At 44.6% G+C, this 27,604-nt stretch overlaps 2 protein-coding genes across 4 annotated transcripts; one reads left to right on the forward strand and one right to left on the reverse strand.

Annotated features, from left to right (window-relative positions):
- Window positions 1-1,079: 1,079 nt before the first annotated feature.
- lrp10 (low density lipoprotein receptor-related protein 10) lies at window positions 1,080-9,550 on the reverse strand. 3 transcript variants are annotated; one of them, XM_047602388.1, is made up of 10 exons: window positions 9,446-9,550; window positions 8,493-8,663; window positions 8,309-8,341; window positions 7,913-8,057; window positions 6,674-6,867; window positions 6,051-6,586; window positions 5,519-5,955; window positions 3,724-3,918; window positions 3,345-3,474; window positions 1,080-3,064 (listed from the first exon to the last, which is right to left on the reverse strand). In XM_047602388.1, exons 2-10 carry the CDS (start codon window positions 8,536-8,538, stop codon window positions 2,414-2,416), a joined length of 2,367 nt encoding a protein of 788 aa, XP_047458344.1. In that variant the 5' UTR covers window positions 8,539-8,663; window positions 9,446-9,550; the 3' UTR covers window positions 1,080-2,413. The 3 variants fall into 3 exon arrangements, with proteins under 3 accessions (XP_047458344.1, XP_047458354.1, XP_047458361.1); XM_047602398.1 differs by lacking the exon at window positions 9,446-9,550 and adding an exon at window positions 8,878-9,397; XM_047602405.1 differs by lacking the exon at window positions 8,309-8,341.
- Window positions 9,551-11,817: 2,267 nt separating this feature from the next.
- mmp14a (matrix metallopeptidase 14a (membrane-inserted)) lies at window positions 11,818-24,460 on the forward strand. Its single transcript, XM_047608315.1, has 10 exons — window positions 11,818-12,304; window positions 19,294-19,442; window positions 19,518-19,640; window positions 19,858-20,165; window positions 20,276-20,437; window positions 20,664-20,803; window positions 20,949-21,087; window positions 21,207-21,357; window positions 22,239-22,354; window positions 22,535-24,460. Exons 1-10 carry the CDS (start codon window positions 12,221-12,223, stop codon window positions 22,843-22,845), a joined length of 1,683 nt encoding a protein of 560 aa, XP_047464271.1. The 5' UTR covers window positions 11,818-12,220; the 3' UTR covers window positions 22,846-24,460.
- The last annotated feature ends 3,144 nt before the right edge of the window (window positions 24,461-27,604 follow it).

A 27,604-nucleotide genomic window follows, 5' to 3' on the forward strand; every position in this document is an offset into this window, starting at 1 on the left:
CTGAGTATTTCACAAACTGCTGATCTACTGGGATTTTCACACAACCATCTCTAGGGTTTACAGAGAACGGTCTGAAAAAGAGAAAATATCCAGTGAGCTTCAGTTGTGTGGACAAAAAATGCCTTGTTGATGTGAGAGGTCTGAGGAGAATGGGCAGACTGGTTGGAGATGAAAGAAAGGCAACAGCGACTCAGACCACACCGGGGGCCACACCTGTCAGCTAAGAACAGGAAACTGAGACTACAGTTCACACAGGCTCAACAACACTGGACGACAGAAGATCGGCTGGTCTGACGCGTCTCGATTCCTGCTGCCACTTTCAGATGGCAGGGTCAGAATTTGCTGTAAACAACATGAAAGCATGGATCCATCCAAATCTGCAGCAACTGTGTCACAATATGGACCAAAATCTCTGACGAATGTTTCCAGCACCTTGTTGAAAGTATGTCACGAAGAATTAAGGCAGTTCTGAAGGATAAGGGGCGTCCAACCTTTTACTAGCAAGGTGTACCTAATAAAGTGGCCGGTGAGTGTATATAAAATGTTATAAATACAGAAAATGTTCTGGCATTCCTGGGCTAGCTACTGGGGTACAGGTGACGGTGGATATAGGCAAGAAATAAAGAGAAACACCTCACATTTTGATGGGGACATCATGAAATAGTCAAAATGGTGAACAACATGCAGAGTTTACTAAAGTAGTTATAGTTCGGGTGTAAATTAAATGTAAATGTAATCCGAGCAGGGAAAAACAAGGTTAATCAGACATTGTCACAGGGTCGTCTGCTAACGCTTAATTACCTTGTAGGGAACTGCCACATCAAGTCCATCCACGCAGGTCGACAGCTTCATCTTCCTCTGCATCTGTTTTTCATCCTCCACACCAGAGCAGAGATCAGATCTTCTGTCGTCCTTCCAGAAAAAACCAAGAGCACCGGCTACCTCTCACCGGTGAATTTCCACGGGATGTTTGAATACAGAGCACAATGCAGGGACTCCTGTCACCGAGGTGTCAGGTGCCACTCAAACACTTCACGACCCCCCCCCCCCGAAAAAAACAAACACAATGCACAACACCCTAAAAGTGCAAATCGTTTAATCTCAGCCACATTTTTACTTATATACAGTGAAATTGACTCGTAAAATCACTTTCTCTCTCGTTTACCTCATTACATTGCAAATTTAAAACATCTGGCTAGTCCACACCGACTCTAATACATTCAACAAAGCAAACAGAACAACTTAAGAGGGGGAAAAAAAAAAAAAGAAAGAGATATGCAGCTCAAATGAAACACCGTAAAATGTACAATAATAATAATACAAATGGCACACGACGAGTGTGTTGTTTTAAAACGTGACAGATTGTGATTAAGTCCCGTCAGGAATTGAGGTTGGTTTTGTGACTTTGGGGGCCCCCCCCTTTTCATCGCCCGGGGCGCCTCATCTCTCTGCACACACTACACCCACGCAAACACATAATCAGGCACCGAAGAGATTGTCTTTTGACACATTTGCTTTTACATTCATTCACTTGGGAAGGATACACCCGTGTCTTACTTGCGCACGCCACGTGTTACGTTGCGATCAATGTGCACTGAAGAAGTCGGGGGCTCGGGGGGAGGTCGTTATTATTGCCAGCTCGCAGATAACACATGCATTTTTTTTTTCCCCTCCCCGCGTTCGTGCTGTGACGTGAGGAAAACGTGAGCCTCTGTGGGTTTCTGTGTGCAGTGTGTGTTCAGGAATTATCTCAGTCTCCTCAAGCCGTCTCCTTAAAAGGCACTTCAACAGGGGAAATGATTTCTTGTTTTTTTTTTTAATATACATATGTGATATGAGATTAGATGCAAGTGGCAGAAGTATATGGAGCGACCCACATCTAGAGCCGCACTCCACTGTCCATGTAAGACTAAGATGCAATTGCATTCACACAGTTGCAGTCATACAAACATAATAGTTTCCATTTTAAGAACTCTGATCATTCAGCCTGACAGAAGCCGGCCTCAGTGTCTGGATAGGGAAGATTCTTCTGTGCAAAAGTTTACCTTCGATGTGCAGCCCAGCGTTAATTAAGTGCACACTCAATACTCACCTACGCTTTGTCTCCGACATACAACACCCTTTCATCTACACCTTGCTAAGGAGGTCTTTTAAAAGAAAAAAAAAATAAAAGAAGAAGAAGAAGGTCAAATACTTGATTCCATATGTCAACAAATCCAACTCAAAGCAATTGCAAAAGGCACCAGACTTGCACGGAGAGGACGAGTCTCGTCGCGGGCCACTCCTGTGCTTGAGTTCGAACTAACGTGGAAAGACTGGGTTTCAGTTATTATCGGTGAGTAGAGGCGATAGAGGAGAGGGGTGGGGGTGGGGGTGGGGGTGGGGGTGGGTACTGGGCGAGGGAGGAAGTCGTTCAGGTGAGCATGGGCACGTCGTCCTCTGAAGTGGTGTCTTCAGACAGGGGGATGAGCAGCACCTCGTCGTCGGAGGAAGACGAGGAGAAAGACGGAGAGGCGGAGAGGGGCATGGAGTTGGTGGAGGAGGACGAGGAGGAGGAGGAGGAGGAGGGCGAGCCTCTGAAGAGGGAGATGCTCAGGCCTAACGTGTGCAAGATGGAAGCCAGAGAGGGGCTACTCGGCGGGACCGCGACCGGAGGAGTGTGGGGAGCGGCCGGGGCCGGAGCCGGGGGAGCGTACGGGGGCGGAGGAGGGGAGGCGACGGGCGGCGGGGGCAGCGGCAGCAGGGCTTCCTGGTGCTGGTGCTGGTGCTCCGACTGAGCCAAGAGGCCGAGTTTCTGGGGCACCGGCTGGTTGACCGCCTCCACGGCCGACGACGAGCCGGTGGTGGCGGAGCGGGCCGCCTCCTGACCGGAGGGAGCGGCGTCCGACTGCTGCCCGGAGCTCGAGGTCTGGGTCGGCCGGGAGGGGGGCCTGGGGATGAGGCCCCACCTCCTCATGCGGCGGACGGCGCGGCGGATGAACCTGGGCCTGCGCCTGCGATGCGGGGAGCTGGCGGCATCCTGGCGGAGGAGCTGGAGGATTCCCCTCAGGGAGAGGGAGGAGGTCTGGCGAGGAGGAAGAGAACTTTTTTTTTAGTTTCCAAACCAGTCGGCCTACTAAGTTCTGTTGTCACAAGACACCGACGAAGCAAGTTTTGTTTTCTACACTCAGTCCCTCCGCCTCCACTGCCTCACATCAACAAAATTTAGAAAATCCTAAAAATGCACCTCACTAGTTGCTGTACAACGACCAACACCTCAAGGATATAAATTAGGATCATGAGACGGTCGACTGATTGAATACTAGTAGATGTGTATGTGTCATACAGCCTCTCTTCTTTCTTACCTCGTTGGGATTTTCCGTGGGGAAGTCCTCCACTGGAGGGATGATGCCCTGCGCTATCAGCTGACCGTAGGAGGGAGGAGCCTGCTGCTGGATGAGCTCGGCCTCCTGGCGGCTGATTGGAGCAAACATGCTGCCAGAAAATATAAACAAACATAACGTTAACATGATGATATTCATGTTAGAAGCAACATGATTCACCGGCTGAGACAAATTTCTGCACCGTTAGGGAGGATACCATAAGTAGTAGAGAAAGTAAAACATGCAAAACGTGGCTCAGACATCACCCTTTTTATGAGGACACAAGAAACTTCTACTACTATCACGCTACAAATGTCTGGAAGACAAATGAAGATGTAACAAGAAGCACGGCAGCCGTTACCTGTACTCCCTGGTCCTGAGCGAGTACAGTTTGCAGGTGCAGCCCATGGCGATGACCAGCAGCAGTCCGCAGACCAGGCTGCCCACCGTCGCCGCGGTGATGACCTTGCGGGGCAGGATGACGGTGCAGTTGAGCTCGTCGGTGCCGTCTTTACAGTCCACCTGGCCGTCGCAGCGCCAGCTCTCGAACACGCACCTGCAGAGGGAACAACGGCGCCGTTTGTCGTCAGAACGCACGGGAGCGACGTGAGACAGAGACCAAGTTTCACAGGAGAGCGCGTCCAGAGCCGCTGGCATCACGACTCCTGATAAAAACTGAGAAACTGTTGCAGTAATAGACTCAGTTAAAAGGCCATTATGGATTGAGCACTTTGTTTGCTTATGCAGGAACAGCCTGCGCACCAGTAAATAGATTTTTATGTTATGTGGAGGCTTAAATCGATTATAATGAGAATCTCTTACTTCAGATAGTAAGAACATTGATCTACCAACAATAAGCATCAAGAGCAGGTCGAGACTGGGTGCTCCTTTGTGTATTAAAATAAAAGGAGGCTACAGCGTGAAAGCAGATACCTACACACGCCCCTACTCACCTCCCCAGAAAGTCTGGCTCGTTACAGAGCGACCAACAGGCGCACAAGTAGAAATGACTCGCACCAGCGTAGGCTCCGTGTGTCTAGGTCCCGCAGCACTCTAAAAGAACCTTTAAGGTCACTAGCTAACATGCTAACACATGCTAGCTTTTAGGTTTTCTGATACAGGGAACAACTAATCTAATCTAACTAGTCTAATCTCAAACGTCCCTGAACGACTTTAAAAAGACAGTGAAATCTGTTGGATCCAGTTTGTCTGTGTGCACATGTTTTAAATGAGCTTTTCTTTGTTATGCAACTCTATGTTTTTTACTGCTGAAATTAGGCTGCTGCAACTCTTTGTCAGTCTCTCTTGTAAATATCATCTTTGCCCTCTGTGGGACAAACCTGGTTAAATAAAAGCTAAATAAAGAAATAAATAACACAAACCAATCAAACGCACACCTCTAGCACCATGAAGCTCAAAAAAACCTCCACTGAATCTCTCAGGTGGTCACACGCCCTCTGACTCACACGCACTCAATAATAAAACACACCCTTACGTAATACATCACCGATCACCCGATCATGGTTGCAACACAAGTCCTGCGACAAAACACTCAACATAGCAACCAAACAGCCCAGTGTCCCAACAACAACTACAATGATTTTTAAGACGTATATTGTAAAGACACAGAGGAGATCAGGACGCAAATCTCCCCTCGTGGCCGTTCTAATATTCACTTAATGTGGAAACAGTATCAGGCTAAATAATCATCTTAAAGGAAGATGTTTGTGGCGCTTTTAAACGTTATCGATAAAAACACAGAAGTGTTTCTGTTTTCTAGCCTACCTCACTGACTAAAATGTGGTGGTCGAAATATGAACAAGTCGCTCGAACACATTATAGTTTAACAGTAGTAAACGGCCTCTAAATTGAAAACATCGTTAAATCAAACATTGAATACCACAGCCTTCATGAAGATAAGATTTGATGCAGTCTGTTACATTCGAACGCATTCATTTTCGCTCACGTACCTAATGAACTGACAATTGAGTGTCCAGTAAAGCTTATCCGTGCTGAGGCAGGACAGACTGTTTGACCAGCTGCTGTTCCCTCTGAATCTCATTTTCAGCACGCGCGTGACTTCAAGGTCCCTAAGAGCCTCTCTCTGGCTAAAAAACCCGTCGGAAAACACTTAAGAGAAACGCGCGCACGCTCACCTGTCACTGTCACAGTGAAAGGTCCCGGGCTGACACACGGTGCAGTCCCTCTCGTCGCTGCCGTCGGCACAGTACAGCTGATAGTTGCACCTCTCCGTCACTGGGTAACACACCGGCCGGCCGGCGAAGTGGCCGGACCCCTCCACTTTCGGCGCCATCATCCCGCAGGCGAACTGGTTCTGGCTGCAGCCCCTGCACCCCTCCTCGTCCTTTCCCGTCTCGGGACAGTCCCACTTCCCGTCGCAGCGCTGCTGCTGCGTGTAGCAGCCCCCCGACGCTCCCCCGCACCGGCCCTCCCAAGGAGGGCAGTAGTTTCCGACGTGAAACGTGGCATTGAAGCCGCCCCCTTCCGAGCCAGCGCGTTTCTCGTACGCCAGCGACAGCACGCCGGTGTGGGACTCCACCTGGATGGAGTTGTAGTTGGAGGAGCTGGTGATCTGCAGAAAGGGAACGTCGTGTTAAAAGGAATTAGGTTTAACTCGTTTTGAAATGAGAGAGATATAATCGCGTGGACTCTGCAAAGTCGACTTACAATTTTAATAATTTCTCCGCCGCCTTGCTCTCGGTTATAGACTGTAATTCTATCCCCAGGTCCCAGGACCAGCTGCTGCAGGTCCAACCTCAGCGGCCTTGGGTCCTGAGGGTCAAGAGTCCAGACACAGTACAGGGGAGGACCCTGACTGGCTGGAGGGGAGAACGTCCCATAAAAGGTCTGAAGACGCCCCCCGCAAGGCCAGTCGATGGGAGTGGGTGTCACAGCAGGGTCCTTATGAGTGCGAGTCTGCTTTTGGTCCAGACCCCAGGTATCACCGTCGTTATACCGCTCGGCTTGTTTATCCATGACGTTGTCTGTGACTTTACGTCTGTCTAAGTCCCAAACGTGGTTCCTCTCTGTAAACGCCGCGGCGTTAACCTCTGCGTTGTCCACTTCTTCATCACAGCCGAGCTCATCAGTTCCGAGGCCAGCTCCTTCATCGAGACACTCCACCTGGCCGTTACACTGCCAGGAGAGGGGAATGCACCGACCGCTGAGGCATTTAAAAGATGTCTCCGGGCATTCGCCCGAGTCTGGAGGGGAATGAGCAGAAGACGACATCATTTAGAAGCACAAACCACGTAGACACCATTGTTAAAGCTGATGTCACACCACCATACCTCTGGAGTAGCTCAACAGAAACGATGACACCGGGAACAGATGTGGGAGGAAGTGGTGCATCACTGTTATGTTTCCCCCCTTGAATTCCAAAGGCTGTGGCAAAGTGGAACCACAAAGGACAACCGGCTCCCCGCCGATTGACGATTTTATAGATAACCATTCCTTCCTGCACCGTACGGAAAACTGCGAAAAGCTGAGGAAAAAAAAAAAAAGGAAGAAGAGACAAACTTCGTTAAGGGTGAAAAATAGACAGTAGATACCAAACGTTTCTATTTAACTAACAAACCAACAATGCTGTCTCATTATTTTATTCATAAACTCTCAACTGAGGAAAACTGACCATATTTTATCTGGAAAAAAAAAACAAGATTAAAAATATTATTTGGGCTGTCAAATCTAACCTCATAATAACCTGTTAATGCGCATTTCTTGAAAGCAACAAATAAAATGAAAATTATTTGACCCTCAGTCAGACCCATTGTTTGGGAGATCAGAAAGATATTCAGGAGTAATGATCTGGGTGACGAGGATAAACAAGCTTTCTTTAGCAGAAATGGATGAAGAAACGCTCTTCTGAATTACAAGTTCAGGTACAAAGTCCAGCCAGAGGGTTTTCTAAACAAGAACAAAGTTAATGACGGAGTATACCGATTCTCACACAGCTGATCCAGAGAGCCCTCTACATAATGGCTGGATTGTTTGCTACTCAGATCAAGCATATTTCGGAGTGAGCAGCAACTTTGAGGCTATTTTTGTAGAATATTCTAGACAGTATTTGTCATTGTGTTCGATTGCTGCGATAATAATAAACTACATTTGCATAAAACAAGCACGAATGGCTGCTTCTGTGTTGATAAGACTATTTAAACTTGAAAAATTAGTCACATATTCAATGTGATCATGTCATTAATCTCAATTACATATTTTTATTGATTGACAGCCCTTAAAATTGTGTGTAACGTAATTAGGATTTCATACATATTGTGAAACTTCTGAAAGGCCCGTAAGATTAAACACCAACCACAGAAGTCAGACAAATTCAAGTACTCTACTATTTTCAATACAGAGAAAACAATCAATGTATTACACAACTGGTCTACAAATATTTACAAGTCTATAGTTACTCCAGGTTACGTCATTTACAGCAAATATTGGTGGCAAATCATTTCACTTCCCGGAAAACTAAAAAAAACACTATCTTGAGCATCTGGCATTTTGAATCTGCTCAGCATCTGTACCTGAGCACGATGGGCTCTTCTTCCGAACCCTTGATGACCCAGCAGTCGTAGGTAGAGCCAAAGCGGTACGACCAGCTGTGGTAAGCAGAGCTCCTGATCTCTCCCACTTTAGTGTCCAAGACCTCAGGGGAATGCCCACAGCGGGCTGAGAAAGAGACACACAGAGAGAAAAGATTGTTATTAAGTTTAAAGGGTTCCTACTTTTAAAACTCAGCGCTGAAGGGTGAAAAGTGTGACACATTAGTCGAAATATTTTTTTATTAAATCCTAATTTTATACAAGTACAGACAAATCTTTCAACGCTGAAAGTACAGTCAAATATTAAGCATGTCTATGTAACAACAGAAACCCTTTCCTGACGAGACAATGCACTGACGAACAAGTTTGTCTCCTTACCAGCGCAGAGAGCATGCTGGAAGCGGCTGCATGCTGTAATTAAAAACAGAACGAGTCAGTCGAGGTGGTTTACAGATCCTAAAAGCTGTATGACATGTAAAGTGCAAACATGGCCACTGGCTGATACACGTTTAAAGCAGGAAGCGTAGACAGATACGTTGACTGTCAACGGGAACCAACTCACCTATTACGGAGACAAGTAGCAGGACATAGATGTAACTGACTGTCATCGTGGTGAAGCTCAACTGAAATGTTAATTTCTTTATGCGAAGACTCAGAAAAGTAATTAAAAAAAAATGTTTAAAAATGTCAGAGAAGAAATGCCATTTTGCGGTTACATTCAGGAAGACTTCATCTGAAAGTGAAAGAAAATGAACAAGAGGTGCGTCAGACTTGGTTGCTGGACAATTAAATGACAATTTGATCCATTTCGTAAATGTAAGATGTGGAGTGAATCAGTCCAATTCTGGTCACGTAAAAAGTGGTTTTACTTTAGACATTCTACACAAATAGAGATGAGAAAACTAAAGCACTGTATCTGCCTAAGTACATTATTATCCATTATTTACCTTGTAATAATCCACTATTACGATGTGTAAGAATGAGACTGTTACGCAGGCATATTGCGCAGGCACTTTAAACGTAGAGGTTATTTTGATCTCTCTGAGTTCACGCACACACACAGCGATTTCCTTCCGATAATCTTCTCAACAATGACGCCCGAAACGCTCCCATTTCCGAGTGGAAACACTCGTCAAACGAATTATTTTCAAAGTTCTCCTGTTCCCCCCCCCAGTGAATTAAAACAACGTCGACGTCGAGTTCTGATCGACTAATGTCACATTTTGTTCCCTGCGCGTTTGGATCGTATCCCGAGATAAGGCGAAGCTATAGTTTCGGTTTGAAGCAGCTGCTTCTTCGGTCACAGCAGCTCTCAGTGCTAGCTTACTAGCGAGCTACATGCTAGCGCTAACATCCCCACTTCTCTTCGGTTAGTCGCCTTTTATACTCCGCGACACCACAATGAAATCGTTCGCAGCACTACACAAAAGACTTAAGTACCCTAATACATCACAACATGTTGGTTGGGAGCGCTACTAATGTCCTTATTAAAAGGAAATGAGTCGAGTACGTTACCATGTCAGTCGGCCTTTCTTGTTGACAAGTTCTCTGCTACTTCCGTGTGTTTGAGCTCGTGACAGAATGGGCGGCGCTTGTTGTGCTGTTAAACAGTTTGTCCACATTAATAAACCTTTAAACTTTATTGTTAAATCAAACATTTAAAATAAAACCACGGCTTCTAAGAAATGTGCGTATTAAAGCAAATAAACCTATTTATATAAGAGGCAGCTGTGGATTAGTTGAAGTCTAAAGGGTGAAGTGTGCGTATTTCAACACAAGGTGTCAGTGCCGGCTGATACAAATATCCAGTGACTGTTAATTCATAAAAATGGGTGCTCCTCCATCAATCAATCACCAGGACTGTAAACATATGGTGTAGAGACACAGAGACTTCAGAGATGACACTGAGATTCTCTCTCACTGCATAATGGACTGCATAAAACTCTGTGAGGACAACATGGTCCCAACAAAAAAAGGTCCATTGTTTTCCCAATAACAAGCCATGGACAAACAAAGACATTAAAGGCCCTCTTAACAGGAAGAAGTGAGTCTGCGTGGCCAAAGATCGTGAGGAGCTCAGGGCTGTTCAAAGGGAGCCGAAGAGAGAACTGAGAGAAGCCAGGAACAGCTTTAAGGAGAAGTTTGAGGCCAAGATGGGACAAACTCTCTCACCATCTGCACGGCGAGCTGTGGCTGATGGGCAGCTCGTTCAGCCAGAGGATCATCCCACTGTGGTGCAGACCTGAACGCTTCAGATGCTCTTTTGTGCCCACTGCCATCAGACTGTACAACGGCCACAGCTCTGACCTCACTGAGCCCATATGTATCCTACTTACATTTATTATCACTTTGTGTACTGTATTTTTTTATTTATTTGTTTTGACTGTTGTGTTTAATGTTTTATGTCCATTTAATGTCGTTGCTGCTTGCTCTCTGTGTCCTATTTAATTTCTTTCTGGTCACTGGTTTTTCTTGACTTGTTCAGATGTAACTTTTGAATTTCCTCAACAGGCATCAATAAAGTATTATCTCTAATATTATTGTTTTATATTACTGGATACTTTACAACATCTATCTATCTATCTATCTATCTATCTATCTATCTATCTATCTATCTATCTATCTATCTATCTATCTATCTATCTATCTATCTAATCTCTTGTGCCGCATGTTGAACTGTCTTGCACTTTTTGCAAAAGTCTCATCTGTCAAAGTGTTCACGACGCAGCAAAAGTTTTAATGTCAAAGTTACATTGCTGCAAATAGTTTTATTGGTTGTACTAATACTTTAAAGTGTCAAAATTTCCCTGCACTTTGACATTGTTTGAGTTGTTTCCTGATCAATTATATTCAATAAAATGCCTGTGGGTTTTACTTAAATAGATAGATATTTTAGATAGACAGATATTTAAATTGTCTGACCAAATTTTGGCAAGGAAAGATATAATAACAACATCATAAAAACCACCATGAGAACAACTGTTTAGTACAGTGCAGGTGCATAAAAAATGAACGGAATCACAGACTCACAGTTGAAAGCCCAATTATAGTGCAGCTGGATTGAACAGTTTTTTGAGTACTGCTGTGAACCATTTAATTAAATTGACTTCTTCACCCTTGTGTCTAAAAATCAAACAAACAATCACAGAAAAATACACATTGCTTCTTTCATAAGGAATGCGATGGTTTCCAACCATTTTCTAAGATGCAGTTAAACCTGTTTCAATCCCTAATTTCAATCCTGTGTTGTGTTGCACATGTCAGAATAGACAATAAAGTTGACTTGACTTGATGTGATATGTAACCATAGTCATCAAAGAACAGAGGGTCCACCTAAATAGATTTTAAGTTTAATTTAGGTATTGTGAATGTGCAACTTAAACCTGTAACTTACATGTATATACAATACTACCATGGTTAAATTCCCCCAGCTGCAGTCCTATCATACTGTACTGTAAAATATTAAATTATTTAGATTTTTCGCCTAATCCATTACATTTCAATAGGAAACGTTGCACTTTTCAGTCCACAGTTTCAAAGATGCGCTACGTTTCAGATAAAGTTTGTGAAAGCTGATGCATCATTGAACAGTAGACCTAAACGGACCCTTAAAATGGCCTCAGTGATAATATTCTTATTTATATAATCTAGGGTATATTAATAATAGGCCTATAAATACACAACCCCTTCGCGAGTATCGTATGAACTACGATACTTTAAATAGATTTTTTTTCTATTGTATTTCCAAATAAATAGTCTATACTAAATGACAAACACTACGATACAGTCATTGAACCGTGAGGAAGATGACGTCTGCACATCTGGAGGAGGACCCATCTCTCTCTCTCTCTCTCTCTCTCTCCCTCTCTCTCTCTCTTGACCACGTCCACACGCGCTAAGAGACAATCCTACCGAAGAAGAAGTGGAGGCCAAACTATGAGGCTTTAGTTTACAACTGCTGAGCATTTGTCAGCAGCTGCCTTGTGTTTTTTGTGTGTGTGTGTGTGTGTGTGAGTGTTTTCTTCCTTGTTTTCAGTTCGGCTCTGACTCCAGTGGAGTCGCCTTTGCGCACGAGAGTTTTCCGGTGCGCACAAAGTGTCCATGTGGATAAGTTTTCTGCCACGTTTTAGAAAAAAGCAAAACAAAATAGCGGAGTAGCATCGACCGTTTTATTTATTCCCTCGTATTCTTTGTTGGCGAGGGCGGATTTTTTTTTAATTTTTTTTTTTTAGTAGAGAGAAATAGTTACTTTTGTCAACTTTTCGGGAAGGTACTTTTGCAGACACCAGAATGCTGCCTCAGCTCCTCTCGCTGGCCTGCGCTCTCTGCTGCTTTGGGGTCACCTCCGTCACGGGAAATGTGCTAAAAGCCGAGGTAAGTTACATGGAAAAAAGGGACATACTAAAGTCGAATCGGTGCATATTCACATATACAGGGATTAGAGCGTATTTGGGTATGCAAGCTACAGCGTGTTCACGACAATTTCTTCTTCTTTACTCCTGTGGGATATCTGCAGTTTCTATTCTGTTTGAATAATCTCTCTGAAATGTAGTATTCTTTGTCATTCTTGCCCAGAAAAGCTGTAAAACTACGTCCCCTTCTTGTTTATTTCCCCTTCTTGAAACTGATTTTTCATCCAGATAACAATGCGCCTGGACGTTTGTAACTTGAGAAGGAAGAAGGGGAGATAGAGCCATGCAGTGCACTTTGTTGAAACCTCAGCTGAGCTGCTTTGTTCTAAGAAAAAAAAATGGGGTTGCGGTGGTGGTACTAAGGGGGAGGGGGTTTAATGGTTTTCATCTGCCTGTGCAGACTGCACAGACAACAGGCCAGGAAGCTGGTCCGCACTCACAACAAGCTGGACACCTGGGAGGCTGTGGGTCTCAGGTGTCAGGACGTGAAATGCCAGCATTGGAGACACTTAAGTGCAGCTTAACTCACGTCTCAACAGCCCATTCTGTCATCAGGTCTCGTGCAGCTTTGCAAATGATTAGGTGCAATCAGACTGGGCGCCTCCGGTCTCGGGGAGAAAAATTCAGATTCTTCTCTAACTGGTGGCCCGTCATCTTAAAAAGTTGCACTTCAGAACAACATCTTTAACAGGCCAGACCTCCGCAAAAGACTGGGTGACCTGCTAATAACCAGATGCCACAGGAATTTGAATCACAGACCAAGAAGTCCATTATCTAAAACAAAGATGGTGCCGGTGGGGGCGGTGGGAGGCTTTAATTACGATTTAGAGGAGTCTGTGTTTGTAGGTCTGGGTGCACACGGCAGGCTGCACGAAGGAGGACCTTAGTCACTGACCACAAGTCTCTGGCATGTGAGTCAGACGAGGTGGACAACTCAAAGAGTCAGACAGTTTATGAGAGGCCGCCCTCCTGCGGCGGACGCACCGACACAGTGATGAATGTCTGTAAACAAAGTGAGAAAACATGACTGTTTACCGCCGCGTCAGCTTTAGCAGCTGCAGGAGAATATGTCTAACATCCCGGCGGCATTGCATCACTTTTAATCCACAGCGAGATGGAAAGTCTCATCTGCTGATACAGACTGTTCACAGTTCTACCTTCACCGTGATGCTATCAGGCTCAACAGTCAGCCTGGATGTAGAAAGAGGATAAGCTCTAATTATGGGTCAAGGGGTTGCATCACTTCCATGAAGCCTGTGATCAAAAGATAGACTTGTGTCTGTGCGTGGAGAAAGTAGACTAAACTGGAACGGCAGCGATAGGAGATGCAAAGGCAAAACAAGAACCCACTGGGAGAATTGTTTAATTGAAGGAGCTGAAGTCGCTCTTGGGGGGTTGGGACGCTCGAGAGAGCATAACTCACGAAGGGAAAATGAAGTCAGAGGAATTTTGTGGTTTATCAGTGTTGCTCAAGATGCAAACATCCCTGTCTGACTTCACTCAGACCAGCTAAAGCCACTTAATCCAAAAAAGAGAAGCCCCACCAAGAGAGAAACAAGACTTCTGCTGAGTACCACTGCACCTTCCAGCATCTGCTTTCATTCATTTTTTTTTTTTTTTTTTTTTTGCCTCGTCTAACCTTTCTCGAATTATAAAAATGCTTAGTTGGACCCTGCGAGGAGAGGAAGTGGGCAGCAATGAAAACAACAGGTTCTTAAACAGGATCTCTCCATATCTGGCTGAGAAAACGTCTGAGATTTCCCATTTCCATCTGGAGACACATGTCTCGTGATCCCAGATCTGGTCAAAACACATCTGGCTTCGGTTGCCTTTATCTTGACTGGAGTTGCCGTTGATGTAGCATCAAAGCGCAGCCTTGCTCAATAGCTGGAGCACGCTGCTCCGACAGGCTGCGGCTGTCACTTAAGAGATGTCAAAACAATCAGCTGGATCGGCCCTAATGAGAAACTGGTGGAGATCAAGAGAGAGAGCGGAGGCCTATCTTCGAGGGAAAGGCTCCACCTTGGTGCAACAGACGACATCAAAGGGAAGCCCCGCCATGATGTCGGCGCAGAGCGTGGAACGGCAAGACTTTGCCCCAAAATAGATGCACTTTGCCACAATTTTGATAAATCTCACATTCTTAATGCTTTTGGTCTCAGTGCTGCTCAGCTGAAGGCCAGATGTGCTGAAACTGTGCTGAGTTTAATGACTTGGCAGGCCACCTAGAAAAAAAACGAGTACATTTACAAGTACTGTACTTCAGTGCAATTTTCAAAACCCTGCACTGGTTTTAATTCATTGAAATGACAAATGAATGATGGGGGGCCCTTAGAAAAGACTTCTTATGTCATAAAGTTAAATAAATTATTATAGTTTAATTTGAAATATGTGCTTAAGAAACACAGTGTGTGTAAACTAAAATCAAGCACCTAAATTGTGTTTTCAGACACTGGCAACACAATAGTTATTTCTGCTAACAGTAATAAGTATTTACAAAGTTGTGCCCAACATCTTAACGCTGCAACGGGTTGAGGTAGAACCAATTCCTAAATACTGTAGGAAAGTTCATGCGTCTGCCAACTATTAACGGCGGCTGTAAAATGCATTAAAGGCAGAATATATTCCCTCTGAAATGTGGCTGAGGAGAGGCATATAAGATACGTTCAAGTTAAGTCCCTTAAAGTTGTGCATAAACACAAATTAAAGTCCTACAGCGCAGTAAATATTATTCTTAAGGTATTTATAGTTCATTAGTATTGTGTTGGCAGGCATCAGTATAATGACATGTAATTATAAGCTGATAAAAACCACCCACTGATCATATTATTTGACCTGTTTGACCAGGAAGAAATGTAAAAATCTCGCTGAGCGCTAACTGGGTCAGAGACGCCAAGAAATGAAGTGATATTCGGCCACTCTTCTCTGCTTTTTCCGTTGGCACGGAGCGAGAGGAACAACTGACTCAGTCGCTTAAATCTGAATTCAGCCATACTCGCGCTCTCTTTCTCTCTGCCCACTCTTCTAATGTCTTTACCTCTCCCACTCTAATGTAACCCTGCGCTTTAGATCAGCCTCTGCTGTCTCTTTGTCCTCCCTCGTTCCTGTTGAGAGGAGAAAAATAAAGTGTCGACTCATTCCTCTTCGCAATCTGGGAGCTTTTTAGTGTTTTTGGCACCACTCCTACGCACAAAAAGATGGGCCGTGTCATTGTTTAATATCGCAGCACTAACGTGTATACATGGTTAAATGTGTACACCGGATTTCCCACTAGATAAATAAAGTATCTCTCTATCGGTCTTTATCTAAATATGCTTATCCACCTCTGCACACAGATTCACTGGCTTTCGTCTCCTTGTTATTCTCAGTTTCTTTTCTTAGGCTTTGCATTAAGTCAAACAAAGCCCCGAATGATGATTTTATTTAGGTCGTTTTCCTTCCGGTGAAAATTGCCTTCATAGGTTTGTTTCGTACCGCAAGAGCTATGAACGATGTCCACATATTTTATTTTCCATTCTTTTTATAACCTTCGGAGGAACTTGTGGTTTTGTTTTCATTGTGCATCCTGGAGCACGGCTCAATCTCATGAGAATGTGAGTCACATTGTGTGGCGACCCGTTACGGTTGACCGCGGGCGCATTGAGACATAGCATCGGTGCTGCGTGGCTCCATTGTCGCAGGGTTGCAACTGGCCCTTCTCTTGATGCCTTGTCTTGAAGTGGGCATCTCTGTTAAAATCCAGTGTTAGCATATTCTTTAGTTCAGCCATATCCCCTGACTGCGGGTGAAGATTAACAAATGAGTTTAAGAATAGTTGAGATCGGCCAGTGACACCTAAGCAGACGGCTGGCGAGGGCACCAACCGGTCACTCAAAGAAGCCACACCCGTAACTATGCATAACTTTAAGGTTCTTGTTTATAACAAGTGAGTCACGGAAAAAAATATCCTAAATCGTACATTACAGTAGCTATAGAGACCAACAGTTTCTTTTGTACCAGGCTGTAAACATGTTTATTTCTGCTGTAAAACATTTACAATGAGGTTTATGGGGATTGACTCGTTTTTTTTTTTTATCCACCCTCAAGTGGCCATTTGAGGAACTGCACTTTCACGTTGGCTGAATTTTTCTGCACCAGAAGTTGCGGCTTGTATTGAATTTGGGATGTGGTTGTATTGCAGCGTAGAAATCCGGCATGCACAGAAAGCTAAATATAAAAGTGGAAAGATTCCAGGCAACAATATGCACCACATCACCTTTCTCTTTCATATATCAGTATGTAGACTGACATGTCCGATTCATCAAAAGTTGTGCAGGGCACAATAATTGGATTAAATTAAACACACACAAGGATCCAGAGCTGTTGTTTGCTTAAAATACATGTTAATTATCAAAGGTCAAAACTCTTTCAGCTGTATATGCTACAGTAGGGTCATAGCAGGGTCACAGATTCCATGTATACATCTCACAGCTTCACCCAAAAGGCCTCGACTCGGCGTCACACTGGTTGTGTTTCTGTGCATTATACACTTAGACCACACGTCACTGCACAAACCCAGCGGTGTGTTTACCAAACCAGGAGCCAGCCCTTTGACCACACATAGCCGTGTAGCGAGCTAAATCGCTGCTCCCAGGCCAACAATACCAGCCATGTACGAGTCTCAATAAATAGAAGCTTTGATGGTGGCTGCTGGGAGTTCCAGGGAGGAGGGGTGCATGCTGGGATACCTGGCGTCCTGACCGGAGATGGTGGTGGTGGTGTGTGGAGCGGTGTGGGACGAGAGGAGAGGAGTGGAGGGCTTGACGGTGTGGGGGAGTGTTTTTATAGAAGCAGACGGGCCACCACACTGGAGCCACAGGACACACTAGCAGCAGTCAGCGGAGAGGCAGCGAGAGTAAATTTGGTCGATGTTAGAGGCAGATTGACTCTGAGAGAGTCCGGGGATAAATACAATTTACTAGATGCTTAAATAATCCAGGGAAGACCTTGTCAGACTGGATATGCAGATGCAGAGAGAAGAGGGATAATAAGCTGCCTCTCTGCAGGTCGTCATAAGTGAACCTTGTTCTCTGGCCTCTCTGCCCGCCACATGTTAACAGTAGCTGTGTGTGCACAAGCCTGAATATGGCCTGCCCAGTCGTTCCATTTCCATCCCTCCCCGCGCTGTGCCCTTCGCTCGCTGGGGGAAGGCTTGAAGAGAAAACCAGCGCGTGCGGTGGAACCAGAGAGATATCTGAGGTTAAGATGACGCTAACGGAGGAATTCGGGGTAATTCCACCGATTTAATTTGCGGTGGAGATAAAACCGTGTCTTAGCCCTGTTTGTGCGGGTACATAATTGGAAACATGCACTCAAAGATGCGTTTAATCCTCGGAGAAGAAGACTGAGAGACAAATGTGACACTTAATAGATAAATAGCTTAGCATATAATAGGTAAACACGGTCTGCTCTCTGTTTTGCGCTAATGAATCATCTCCATCACCATCTCTTAGCTTACTTTGTGCAACATTACGGTTAGTCACACTTAAACCCTATGAAACCACATGCTTTGTTTGTGCCGATTAAACAGAACAATATATCAAGAAAGACCTTACAGTAAGACTAACATTAGGAAAAAGAAAGCCAGGCTAGGTGGTTCCATCTGTTTCCAGTCTTCATGCTAAGCTAACTGTCTTCAAAGCACTCCTCTAGCACTCAGCAAGCAACCAATAAAGGTCTCTTCTCCAAACCAAAAGGCCGAACTATTCCTTATTCCAACTATTCCTAGTGCAGTGTGAGACCACCAACAGCAGGCAGTGGAAAGAAAAGGCAGGCCTTTCATGTGTTAAGATAAATAGTGGTGGTTTTGGTTGACATAAGGACAGACGGGCCGAGAGGAGGAGGCCTGACACAGACGGTGTCGGGGAGAGCTTGGACTCGAGCTTTGAGGAGCCCAAATGTTGCTGAAAATGTTTCTTTTTCCAGCCTCATAACTGCCAGTTGTCTTTGGCCGCGATTGTCTAGACAGCGTTGTCGGTCATCGTGACTAAAATGACATCAGTGTTATGCCTATTGTGTGTTTTATTTGGCTTTCAGTTCCTCTCTCATGCTTCCTTATGACCCCACAACAAAGTTTCCCGTGCCGAGCTCGACGTAAATGGAGGGCACATTTCGAGGATCTGGTGGTGTTTTTTAAGAGTTCATAAACGGGATAATGCCGCAGCCAAGTGAAGAGAAGACAGTAAAGTCAGCCTGCTGCGTTACCTCAGTGTGTGCTGGCTGCTGTGGGAGGGGGGTTAATGCAAAACACTCTTTGTCTCCCTCTTCCATCGTTCAATCTGTGTTGTTCATCTGAGCTCAGCGAAGCAGGTCGAGACAAGCTCCGAAAGATGCCCGGCAGAAGACAAACACACGCAGGTTCATACAAGTGGCCAATTCTTTCTTACTGTTGACTAAGATGTTTGTGATGTATTCAGGTGGTTTTTCTGTTGTGTTTGCCACGTCTGACTAAAAGTGACCTAGAAACTCAGAGAGAAAGTAAAACAGAAAATAGCACGATACACTTTATGGAAACACAGTCCCCTGTCCCCCTGTAATATGTATGCAAAGTGCAGCATCAGTGACAAGCATCAGTGTTGCATTGAGATTTTGATTTGCTCCTTCAGTATTTGGATGAAAAAAAGTACAGTTTATAGTTTACTAAAATACACCCTCTGAAGAAATTGCTTTGACAGGTAGACAAGTTTCCCTTTTTCACAAATGATTGACCCTATCTGGTGAGTTGTTTGTCTACAACATAGACCTTCTGTTACATGAAGGGTAACAGTGTCATGTAGTTTTTAGTTTGTAATAATCTGTCTCAGGTGGAGTTATCTGGCTCCAGTTTAGTCCATGGTCTGCCATTCCACCAAAACAAGGTCTTTATCAGCATCTAAATAAACCTCCTATACCTTCTTGTCATGTCTCTCTCAGGCTTGGCTGCAGCAGTATGGATACCTGCCTCCAGGTGACGTCAGAGCCCAGGCCATCCGCTCACCGAAGTCCATCGAAACAGCGATATCAGCCATGCAGAGGTTTTATGGACTGACTGTCACCGGCTCCATAGACACCAACACGTTAGAGTGAGTGACTTTAAATTGGTGTTGAGACGTGTCCCTCGGAGCAGCGGGATAACGAGTCGATTTTGTTTTTGCCAGAGCGATGACGCGGCCGCGGTGTGGAGTCCCGGACAAGTTCGGCCCCGTGGTGAAAACAAACCTGAGGAGGAAGAGATACGCAATACAGGGACTGAAGTGGGAGAAGTCAGAAGTGACCTTCAGGTCAGTAAAACTCTCTGAGTGCACCAACGCTGTCGAACTGTGTGGTTTTCAATTTATTCTCAAAATATGGACACACAATACGGAATTTAGGGCTCATAAAACAGTGACTTGTGACATATGATATACAAGCAAAGTTGTACTCACGTTGTCGCTTCTCTATGAGTCTGCCCTGTCCTTCCTGCTTTTAATTGCCCCGTCTCTCTGTTCTCCACCACAGCATCGAGAACTACACCCCTAAAGTCGGCGAACGAGCCACGTTTGACGCCATCCGAAAGGCCTTCAAGGTGTGGGAGAGCGTCATCCCGCTCACCTTCAGAGAGATCCCCTTCAGCCAGATCAAAGGCAAGGTGGACAAGTACGCGGACATCATGCTGTCCTTCGCGGATGGTTTCCACGGTGACAGCACGCCGTTTGACGGCGAGGGTGGCTTCCTGGCTCATGCTTACTTCCCGGGTAACGGCATCGGCGGAGACACGCACTTTGACCTCGCCGAACCTTGGACCACTGGGACCGCCGACCAGGGAGGTAAGAGAAAGCAGACAAGATGATTCAGAACCCTGCATTTTAATGAGGTGTCTATAGACCAAAGCCTAACTTCACTCCTCATTTGTAACTTTCTCTTTTTCTCTTGGAAGGTAATGATGTTTTCCTGGTAGCCGTCCATGAGCTGGGTCATGCTCTGGGTCTGGAGCACTCCAACGACCCCTCAGCCATCATGGCCCCCTTCTATCAGTGGTTTGACACCGAAAACTTCCAGCTCCCTGAAGATGACCGCAACGGCATCCAGGCAATTTATGGTGGGTGGTTTTACCAGAAGAGCTGGATATTTGTTAACATTACAAGGCTTGTCAGGTTTCAAGCTTCTGTGAAGAGCGATCACCTTTAAGAGAGTTTAGGAGCAAAGCCTGAAATAATCATCTACTGCAATGAATCCAACAATGCGACTGTGTCCTAATTTCCAAACTGCCGCAATTAGGTCATTTGTTGTGTCTTTCTGTTCCTGTTCCTGTTCTGTCACCACAGGAACAAAGTCTGGTGCGCCCCCTCCTCCCCGTAACCCGACGAAGCCACCCAAACCTGACAAGCCAGAACATGGTCCAGACATCTGTGAGGGACACTATGACACCATCGCTATCCTCAGAGGGGAGAAGTTTGTATTTAAGGTACAGGAGACATCCAAACGGTCTTCCATAAAGGGTACTTTGTTAACAGAAAACACAAAGGATTACAACTTACTCTGGGTTGTATGTACCTAATAGACCAATTTGAGACAAATACACCACTTTGTCCTTCTGTGTGTGTTCACAGGACAAGTGGTTTTGGCGTTTGCGCAACAACAAGGTTTTGCCAGGCTACCCGATGGCCATTAGCCACTTCTGGAAGGGCCTGCCTTCAAACATCAACGCCGCCTACGAGAGACATGACGGGAAATTTGTCTTCTTCAAAGGTACGTGCCGTCGTCTGGGATCGGACAGAAACCAGACCCGAGACGTCTGCATCCCTTCTCCCTTTCATGTCTGATCCGTCTGCTTCTCTGTCTCCCATTACGTTCGTCTTCGTCTGCAGGAGACAGGTACTGGGTCTTCAGTGAGTCTACCATGGACAAGGATTCTCCAAAGAGCCTTAAAGACTTGGGAACCGGCCTCCCCAAAGACAAGATCGATGCCGCTCTCTTCTACACACCGACAGGGCAGACGTACTTCTTCAGAGGCACTCAGTGAGTTCATGCTCTTAGCAGGGATTACTGCTGCTCTGTTACAGCATTTTCTGAGATGTTAAAACGTGTTAAAAAATGAAAACCCTAACCCTAACCCTTACCTCTTCTTTCATGTAACTTCCCTTGCACCAAACTTACCAGCTCTCGTCTGACTCACACTCCTAATCATACCCAAATTGGGTTGTCAACTGACATGGGAATTGACTCTTACATGGCAACATTGTTTTATTGTTATTGCATTTATTGTATTTATTTAAATACCCTGTCCCTGTAATCACACGCAGCACAAATGTGGGAAAGTAGGAGAGAGAGCAAAAGGTTACGGCAACAAGAATCCACACTTCACAGACACTGCGAGTGCACGGTCACCATCTTAAAACCGTAGACCACATCCCGGACGCAGCGTAATTTTTCTGAGAAAAAGTAAATACGTGGGCAGTGTTGAAGGACTGCTGAGGTCATGGGTTAAAATTTCCCATCTTCTCTCATTGGTGTAATGTTCAGAAGAGGAAGGCTGGTTTGAGTGGGAGGTAGATCTCACCTCAGGTGTCTGATCTAAGTCCGGGGGGGTTTTGCTGATAAATAAAATCAGACAGGAAAGAGACGGACGAGAGCTTAAACTGAGCATTTTAGACGGCAGTTGAAATGAGGTGTCACATAAATGTACAGTATGAGAGAGATAACACTTTTTTTTTATAATTAAAGCATCTAAATCTATTCTAGGAGACCCCACCATGAAATAAGGAACTTTTAAATGGTTGTCACATGGCCTCAAACCCACACATTCCTAAGAATAACACTCTCACTTGATGAATCACCTGCGGCTGTAATATTTAGACGCTATCTCATCCTTTATCTTTCTGCCTTTGCGTCATTTGCAGATACTACCGTTTCAATGAGCAGACTCGCAGAGTGGACAACGAGTATCCCAAGTCCATCAGCCAGTGGAGCGGAGTCCCGGATAACGTTAAAGCTGCCATCATGAGCGCAGATGGATGTGAGTACAATTTTGGGGGCATATATTCCAAGTTTTTGTCAAAAAACATCTCCACCTTAGTTAACAGTCACACTTCACAGCTTTATCATTGGTGTTTAGAACCTTTCGTTTTGAAGCTCCACCCAAAACGGGACACGCCCGACTAACATCTCCTGCCTCCTTTCTCTTCGCTCTCCTCAGCTTACACTTATTTCTACAAAGCCAACAAGTACTGGAAGTTCAACAACCAGCACATGAAGGTGGAGTCCGGCTACCCCAAGTCCGTGCTCCGTGACTGGATGAGCTGCGAGAGCGAGGAGCCCAAGAGGGGCCGGACGGAGGTGATCATCATCGAGGAAGCGGAGGGCGGGGCCGGCCCGGTGGCTGTGGTGATCCCTCTGCTCCTGCTGATCCTGGTTGTGATCACTCTGGGAGCCCTTTTGTTCTTCAGGAAGTACGGCACGCCTCGACGCCTCCTCTACTGCCAGAGATCCCTGCTGGACAAGGTGTAGACCAGGCCTCGGGGTGACTGACAGACTGCCGCAGAGGGACAGAAAGAGAAAGGAGGGAGGATGAGGGAGCGAGGGCCCGAGTGAAGATGGAAAACGGAGAGAGGGGGGAAGGTGTGAAAGATCAAGAGGGAGCGAATGGAAAAATGTGGAATAGAAGGTGGACGATGCATTAAGTTTGAGTGGTTTGTAAGTGCCACGAAAAAAAATCCAAAAAAAAAACAAGAAAGGCCCCAGAAACTGAAATCAGGAAATGTATATTTGTATGTTAACTATTTACATGTACTGTTGTGTGTTCAGAGATTAAGAACGTACCCGCAGTCCCACATAGAGAAGGGAAATATACAAAGACATCACCGTCATCATCACCATCATCATCATCAACAGCTTCCCTGCCTCTCCCTTCTCACATATCCTTCCCTTTAACTGGACGACTCCAGCTGAACTGCTGTCTGATTCGCTTCTACTTCCGAAAAACTGCGTTTCTGCCTGACTTTTCCTCAGAACCTCGTCATCTACGTCGGGAGTTTTTACTCATTTTTTTTTCCTTTTAAATCAAGTGCCTTCGGAAAGTGTTTTTCTTTTTTTTTCTTCTTCTAACTAAGAGAAAACGCATGAAATGTACAAAACGTGTCCCCTACAAGTGTTGCTTCTAGACACCATATAACTTCCATTTAAGAAACGTGTCTCATTTTTAATATGAAAGGAAGCTTTTGTAGAAAAAAAAAGTAAGGTACTCAGATGAGCACTGTTTTAGGGTTAGGGTTCAGAGGATTCTCTCTTTTCTGATAAAAGTCAAAGATGGCCGTGCTTCCGTTACGATCACCAGATGGGTTTGAAGGAGCTGCGTAACAGCACATCGTTCTACATCCTTTATGCACAGTGTTAGTATTGATCGATGCAGACTTCGCATATGCACACGTGAGATTCGTCAGACAGACTTCACACGAAGCTGCTTGACTTCCCGTCGATGGTCGGACCTGCATCCCATGCACATTGTTTGTTTTTGTGTTTTTTTTTACTTCAGTGCAAGCAGTCAGATGGAAAACTATATATTTTCAAATGTGATGTTTTATCTCACACATGACAGTTCTTACCGATCCCATTCCATCAATGTTGAGCAGAGATATTTGTCCGATCGTGTCAGTAAGAGGTACAGTTTCCAGCAATATGGTGCAATTTTTTTTTTTAATAATTAACGTTTCTACGGAAGTGTGTTGTTATTATAAGTATGATTATTGTTATTATTGTTCTCTCTGAAAAGTTTTAATAGCTTTTTTTTTTTTTTGTTCATTGTCACTCGGAGTCCTGCTGGACAGAGGCATAACGTGACAATGATGGAATCCCAGTTTACATTCAGCGTGTGGTGAATTAGATCAGATCAGGGAGTTTTTCTTTGAATTGTGAAACACACACAAAAAAAAAAAATGACCCAGATGTTGGCACAGAATAACAAGCAAACCTATTTATGAACTTTGACACAAATGGTGCTCACTTTTTTTTTTTTTTTTTTTAACATCGATGAAAATTGAAAGTGAATTGAGTTAGTTAATAACAATGATAATGGTAATGATATTTATAATGACGATCTTATCAATAAAATGGAATAAGATTTTTATCCTGGCTGTTTTCACTGATGTATTTTCTGTCATCCTCGTGTTTGTGTTTGTGGTCCTACATTGTGGTGAAGCTGATACATCCGGTCAAAAAAAAAAATCTTGCATTTTGGTGACAGAAGCCTTTTATTTCAGCAGCGGCACATCCCCACATTGAAGACTTCTTTGAGGTTAGCATTGCTGGACTGACCTCGATTGAGACATTGTCCCAACTTCAAGCTTCGTATGTGGCACACCCAAAATACACACACTACTTTTGGACCTGGCATTCGTGTCCATGTAGCACCCAAACAGACCAGACCAGGCACCCCCACCCCATAGCAATGACATTCTTTGAGCAGGATGCAGCCTGACACAGGCACATACACGAAAACAGTTTAGGAACAAATCAAAAAAAAATGAAGGACAGCGCAAGGTGTTGACCTGGCCTCCAAATTCACTAGATCAGGGATGTCAATCTCATTTTAGTTCAGGGGCCACATACAGCCCAATTTGACCTAAAGGGGGCCGGGCCAGTTACCCCAATAGCTTATTACCTGGTAAATAACGACAACTCCAAATGTTTCCCTTTGCTTTAGTGCAAAAAAGTACAGCTACATGTAATAACCAACTGTGAAATGTCTCATTTCAGCTAATATCTTCAGTGTTATTTTTGCAAATTCATCCCACGGGCCAGATTGGACCCTCTGGCGGGCTGGTTTTGACCCCCCTGCACTAGATCCTAAATTGATAATGTATCTGTGGGATGATCCACAGAGGCCATAGGACCCAAAGCCCCCCACTAACAAACTTCTGTAACCAGACACCACAGGACACCCTCAGAAGACCCATGTCCATTCACTGATGAGTCCCAACTGTTATGGAGGCACAAAGGAGACCTAGACAACATTAAGTTGTGGTCATAATTTTATGCCTGATCGGTGTATGTTATCAATGGACACTATCTTGAAGAGAAAATCTCATCATTTTGTCGCAACATATTTCCAGCAGCAGCATTTCCATGCTTTTGTATCGTTACCTTCACGGGGCATGGAAGATCGTGGGGAACGTGATTAGAGTGATCATGTAAACTTGAAATATAACTTGAATGGAAATCCAGACTCGACAATGAAAATCTGTTCTTTTGCACTTGTTGCCGGGTGTGAGTTCATGATTCTGTTGTGGTTTCACATTCTACCTTAAAAGATGACACAAAACATAACTTCTCTGGAAGGATTACGTGATTCAAACTCACTTCCTGTTTCACCATGAGCTGTTGCCAGCTCAGCATCTGTTAGTTTCCCAGTAAAAGAAGTTCGTTTTGTGTTTTTCCATTAAGTGCTGCTCGGCGGGAGAGAAATAACAGTAATTGGTGACAGAAGTAACTCTTAGGGCTTTCCCATTAAGCTCTTGGTGTGTGATTTCGTTTTATCGTAAGCAGATCCATCAGAAGGTAGAATCAGTCTGTTAGTAAACTGGAAAAGGTCAGTTGATTTTAAGCAGTTTGCAACCTGCGCTATTTACAACCATTCATCTTAGGATCTGTTTTCATTCGTAAAAAAAAAACGTCAGTGACAGCTGAAAAACTGTAGAGCCATGGAGGATTTTTGAAATCAGGTCACATTTTACTTCACATTTTTGACACACTGCACTAGCCACAAGAAGAACAGATAAAGTTCAGCCTGAGCGCACGGAAAACAAAGGAAAAGAGGAAACAAAGAGAGAGGCTGTATATGTCAAAGAGCATGTGTCACATTTGAATCCCTCACAGGCCTTCACCAGGTTTTAGTTTCCTGCAGTTCTCAGATGCTTGGACGGCCGCAGAGTCTGGACCCAGTTAATGTGCCTGGTTGTTTTGGACCCGGAGCCAGCAGTCATATGTCGAGGAACGGATCGGAAAAAGTGATGGAACGGTCACATTTTTCAGAGAAATGCGTTCCAGCCGAGCATCTGGTACTCTTGAAACATCTTTGCCTCTTGGCCAGGGACCGCTGCAGCCTTCGTGTGCGTGTGTGTGTACTGTAGTGTAGTGTAAGTCCGTGTGTGTGTGTGTGTTCAGGTTTATGCAAAAAAAGAAGAAGTAAATGTATAGAAAATAAAAGAAATGGTGAGGTGAGGTGAGGGGAGTGAGAAAGGCAATAAATCAGAAATTCTTTCATAGGTTTGGGGATATTTTTCCCTTCGCACATCTGACTCCAAAAAATCCTTTCGCGAGCAGCGTCTCTCTCTCCCCCCTCCCTCCTTCCCTCCCTCACTCCCTCCCTCACTTACTTCCTCACCCACTGCAAAATTGTTCTTTTTATGAGGCATCGGTCTCAAACCCCTCCTCCTCTCACCACAAGTATCTCTGGTCTGTTTTTGCTCTTTCTTTCTTTTCTGTCTCTTCCCTTTCCTCCCCCCGTCGTCTCCTTCCTCACTGCTTTAACTCTTCACATGCAGAAAACAACGAAAACAACTTGGATAAACCACAGGCTCAAATGATACAACCACCAACATAAACAACACAAAATGTAATGTTAGAAGTCTTGTTGATAAGACATGGATTTACCTGCTCTAGTCAGCACTCTTTTCTTTATAAGAATGTCTTGTAATAATTTGTTTGCTATAACCAACAGAACTCGGGTAGTGCCATAAATAAAGTCTATAATACAGTACATCACATTTAAAGCTGCATTTCCTCGTTTGTTGGCCACTTGGGGGCGGTAGAAACAAACTGCAAAAAAAACAACATGGACACATTTTAACTTGATTTTGTGAACTTATCGGCTCATTGATCAGTTACACAGCAACAGTTTACACTCTAACCCATCTGATTCATGGAAGTCAGTTTGAGCTTTGTTTCGAGTCACCACCGTATCCTGAGAGAGTCTTCGGCTGCTAAATGCTCCAGGGTAACAGCTGAGAAAAACATCTAACCTGAGGTAGTCTGTATCATTTGCTTTTCTTCTCGCCACAACGTACAAATAGTGCAAGTCCTTCAGTAAAACTAAACTTAAGCTTTCTGATCTTGACTTCATTAACAGTGAAATAACATGTCATGAAGCTTAAGAAGAAGTGTGACTTGCTAACTAGCTTACCAGCTATTAGTGAGAGTACCCAGTAATTATGTACATGTGGATACACTGGATTATCCTGGAACTGTGTCGTGATGCTTTTATTTAATAAGT

Source organism: Mugil cephalus, chromosome 1, assembly GCF_022458985.1.
Source record: "Mugil cephalus isolate CIBA_MC_2020 chromosome 1, CIBA_Mcephalus_1.1, whole genome shotgun sequence".
Classification (NCBI taxonomy): Eukaryota; Metazoa; Chordata; class Actinopteri; order Mugiliformes; family Mugilidae; genus Mugil; species Mugil cephalus.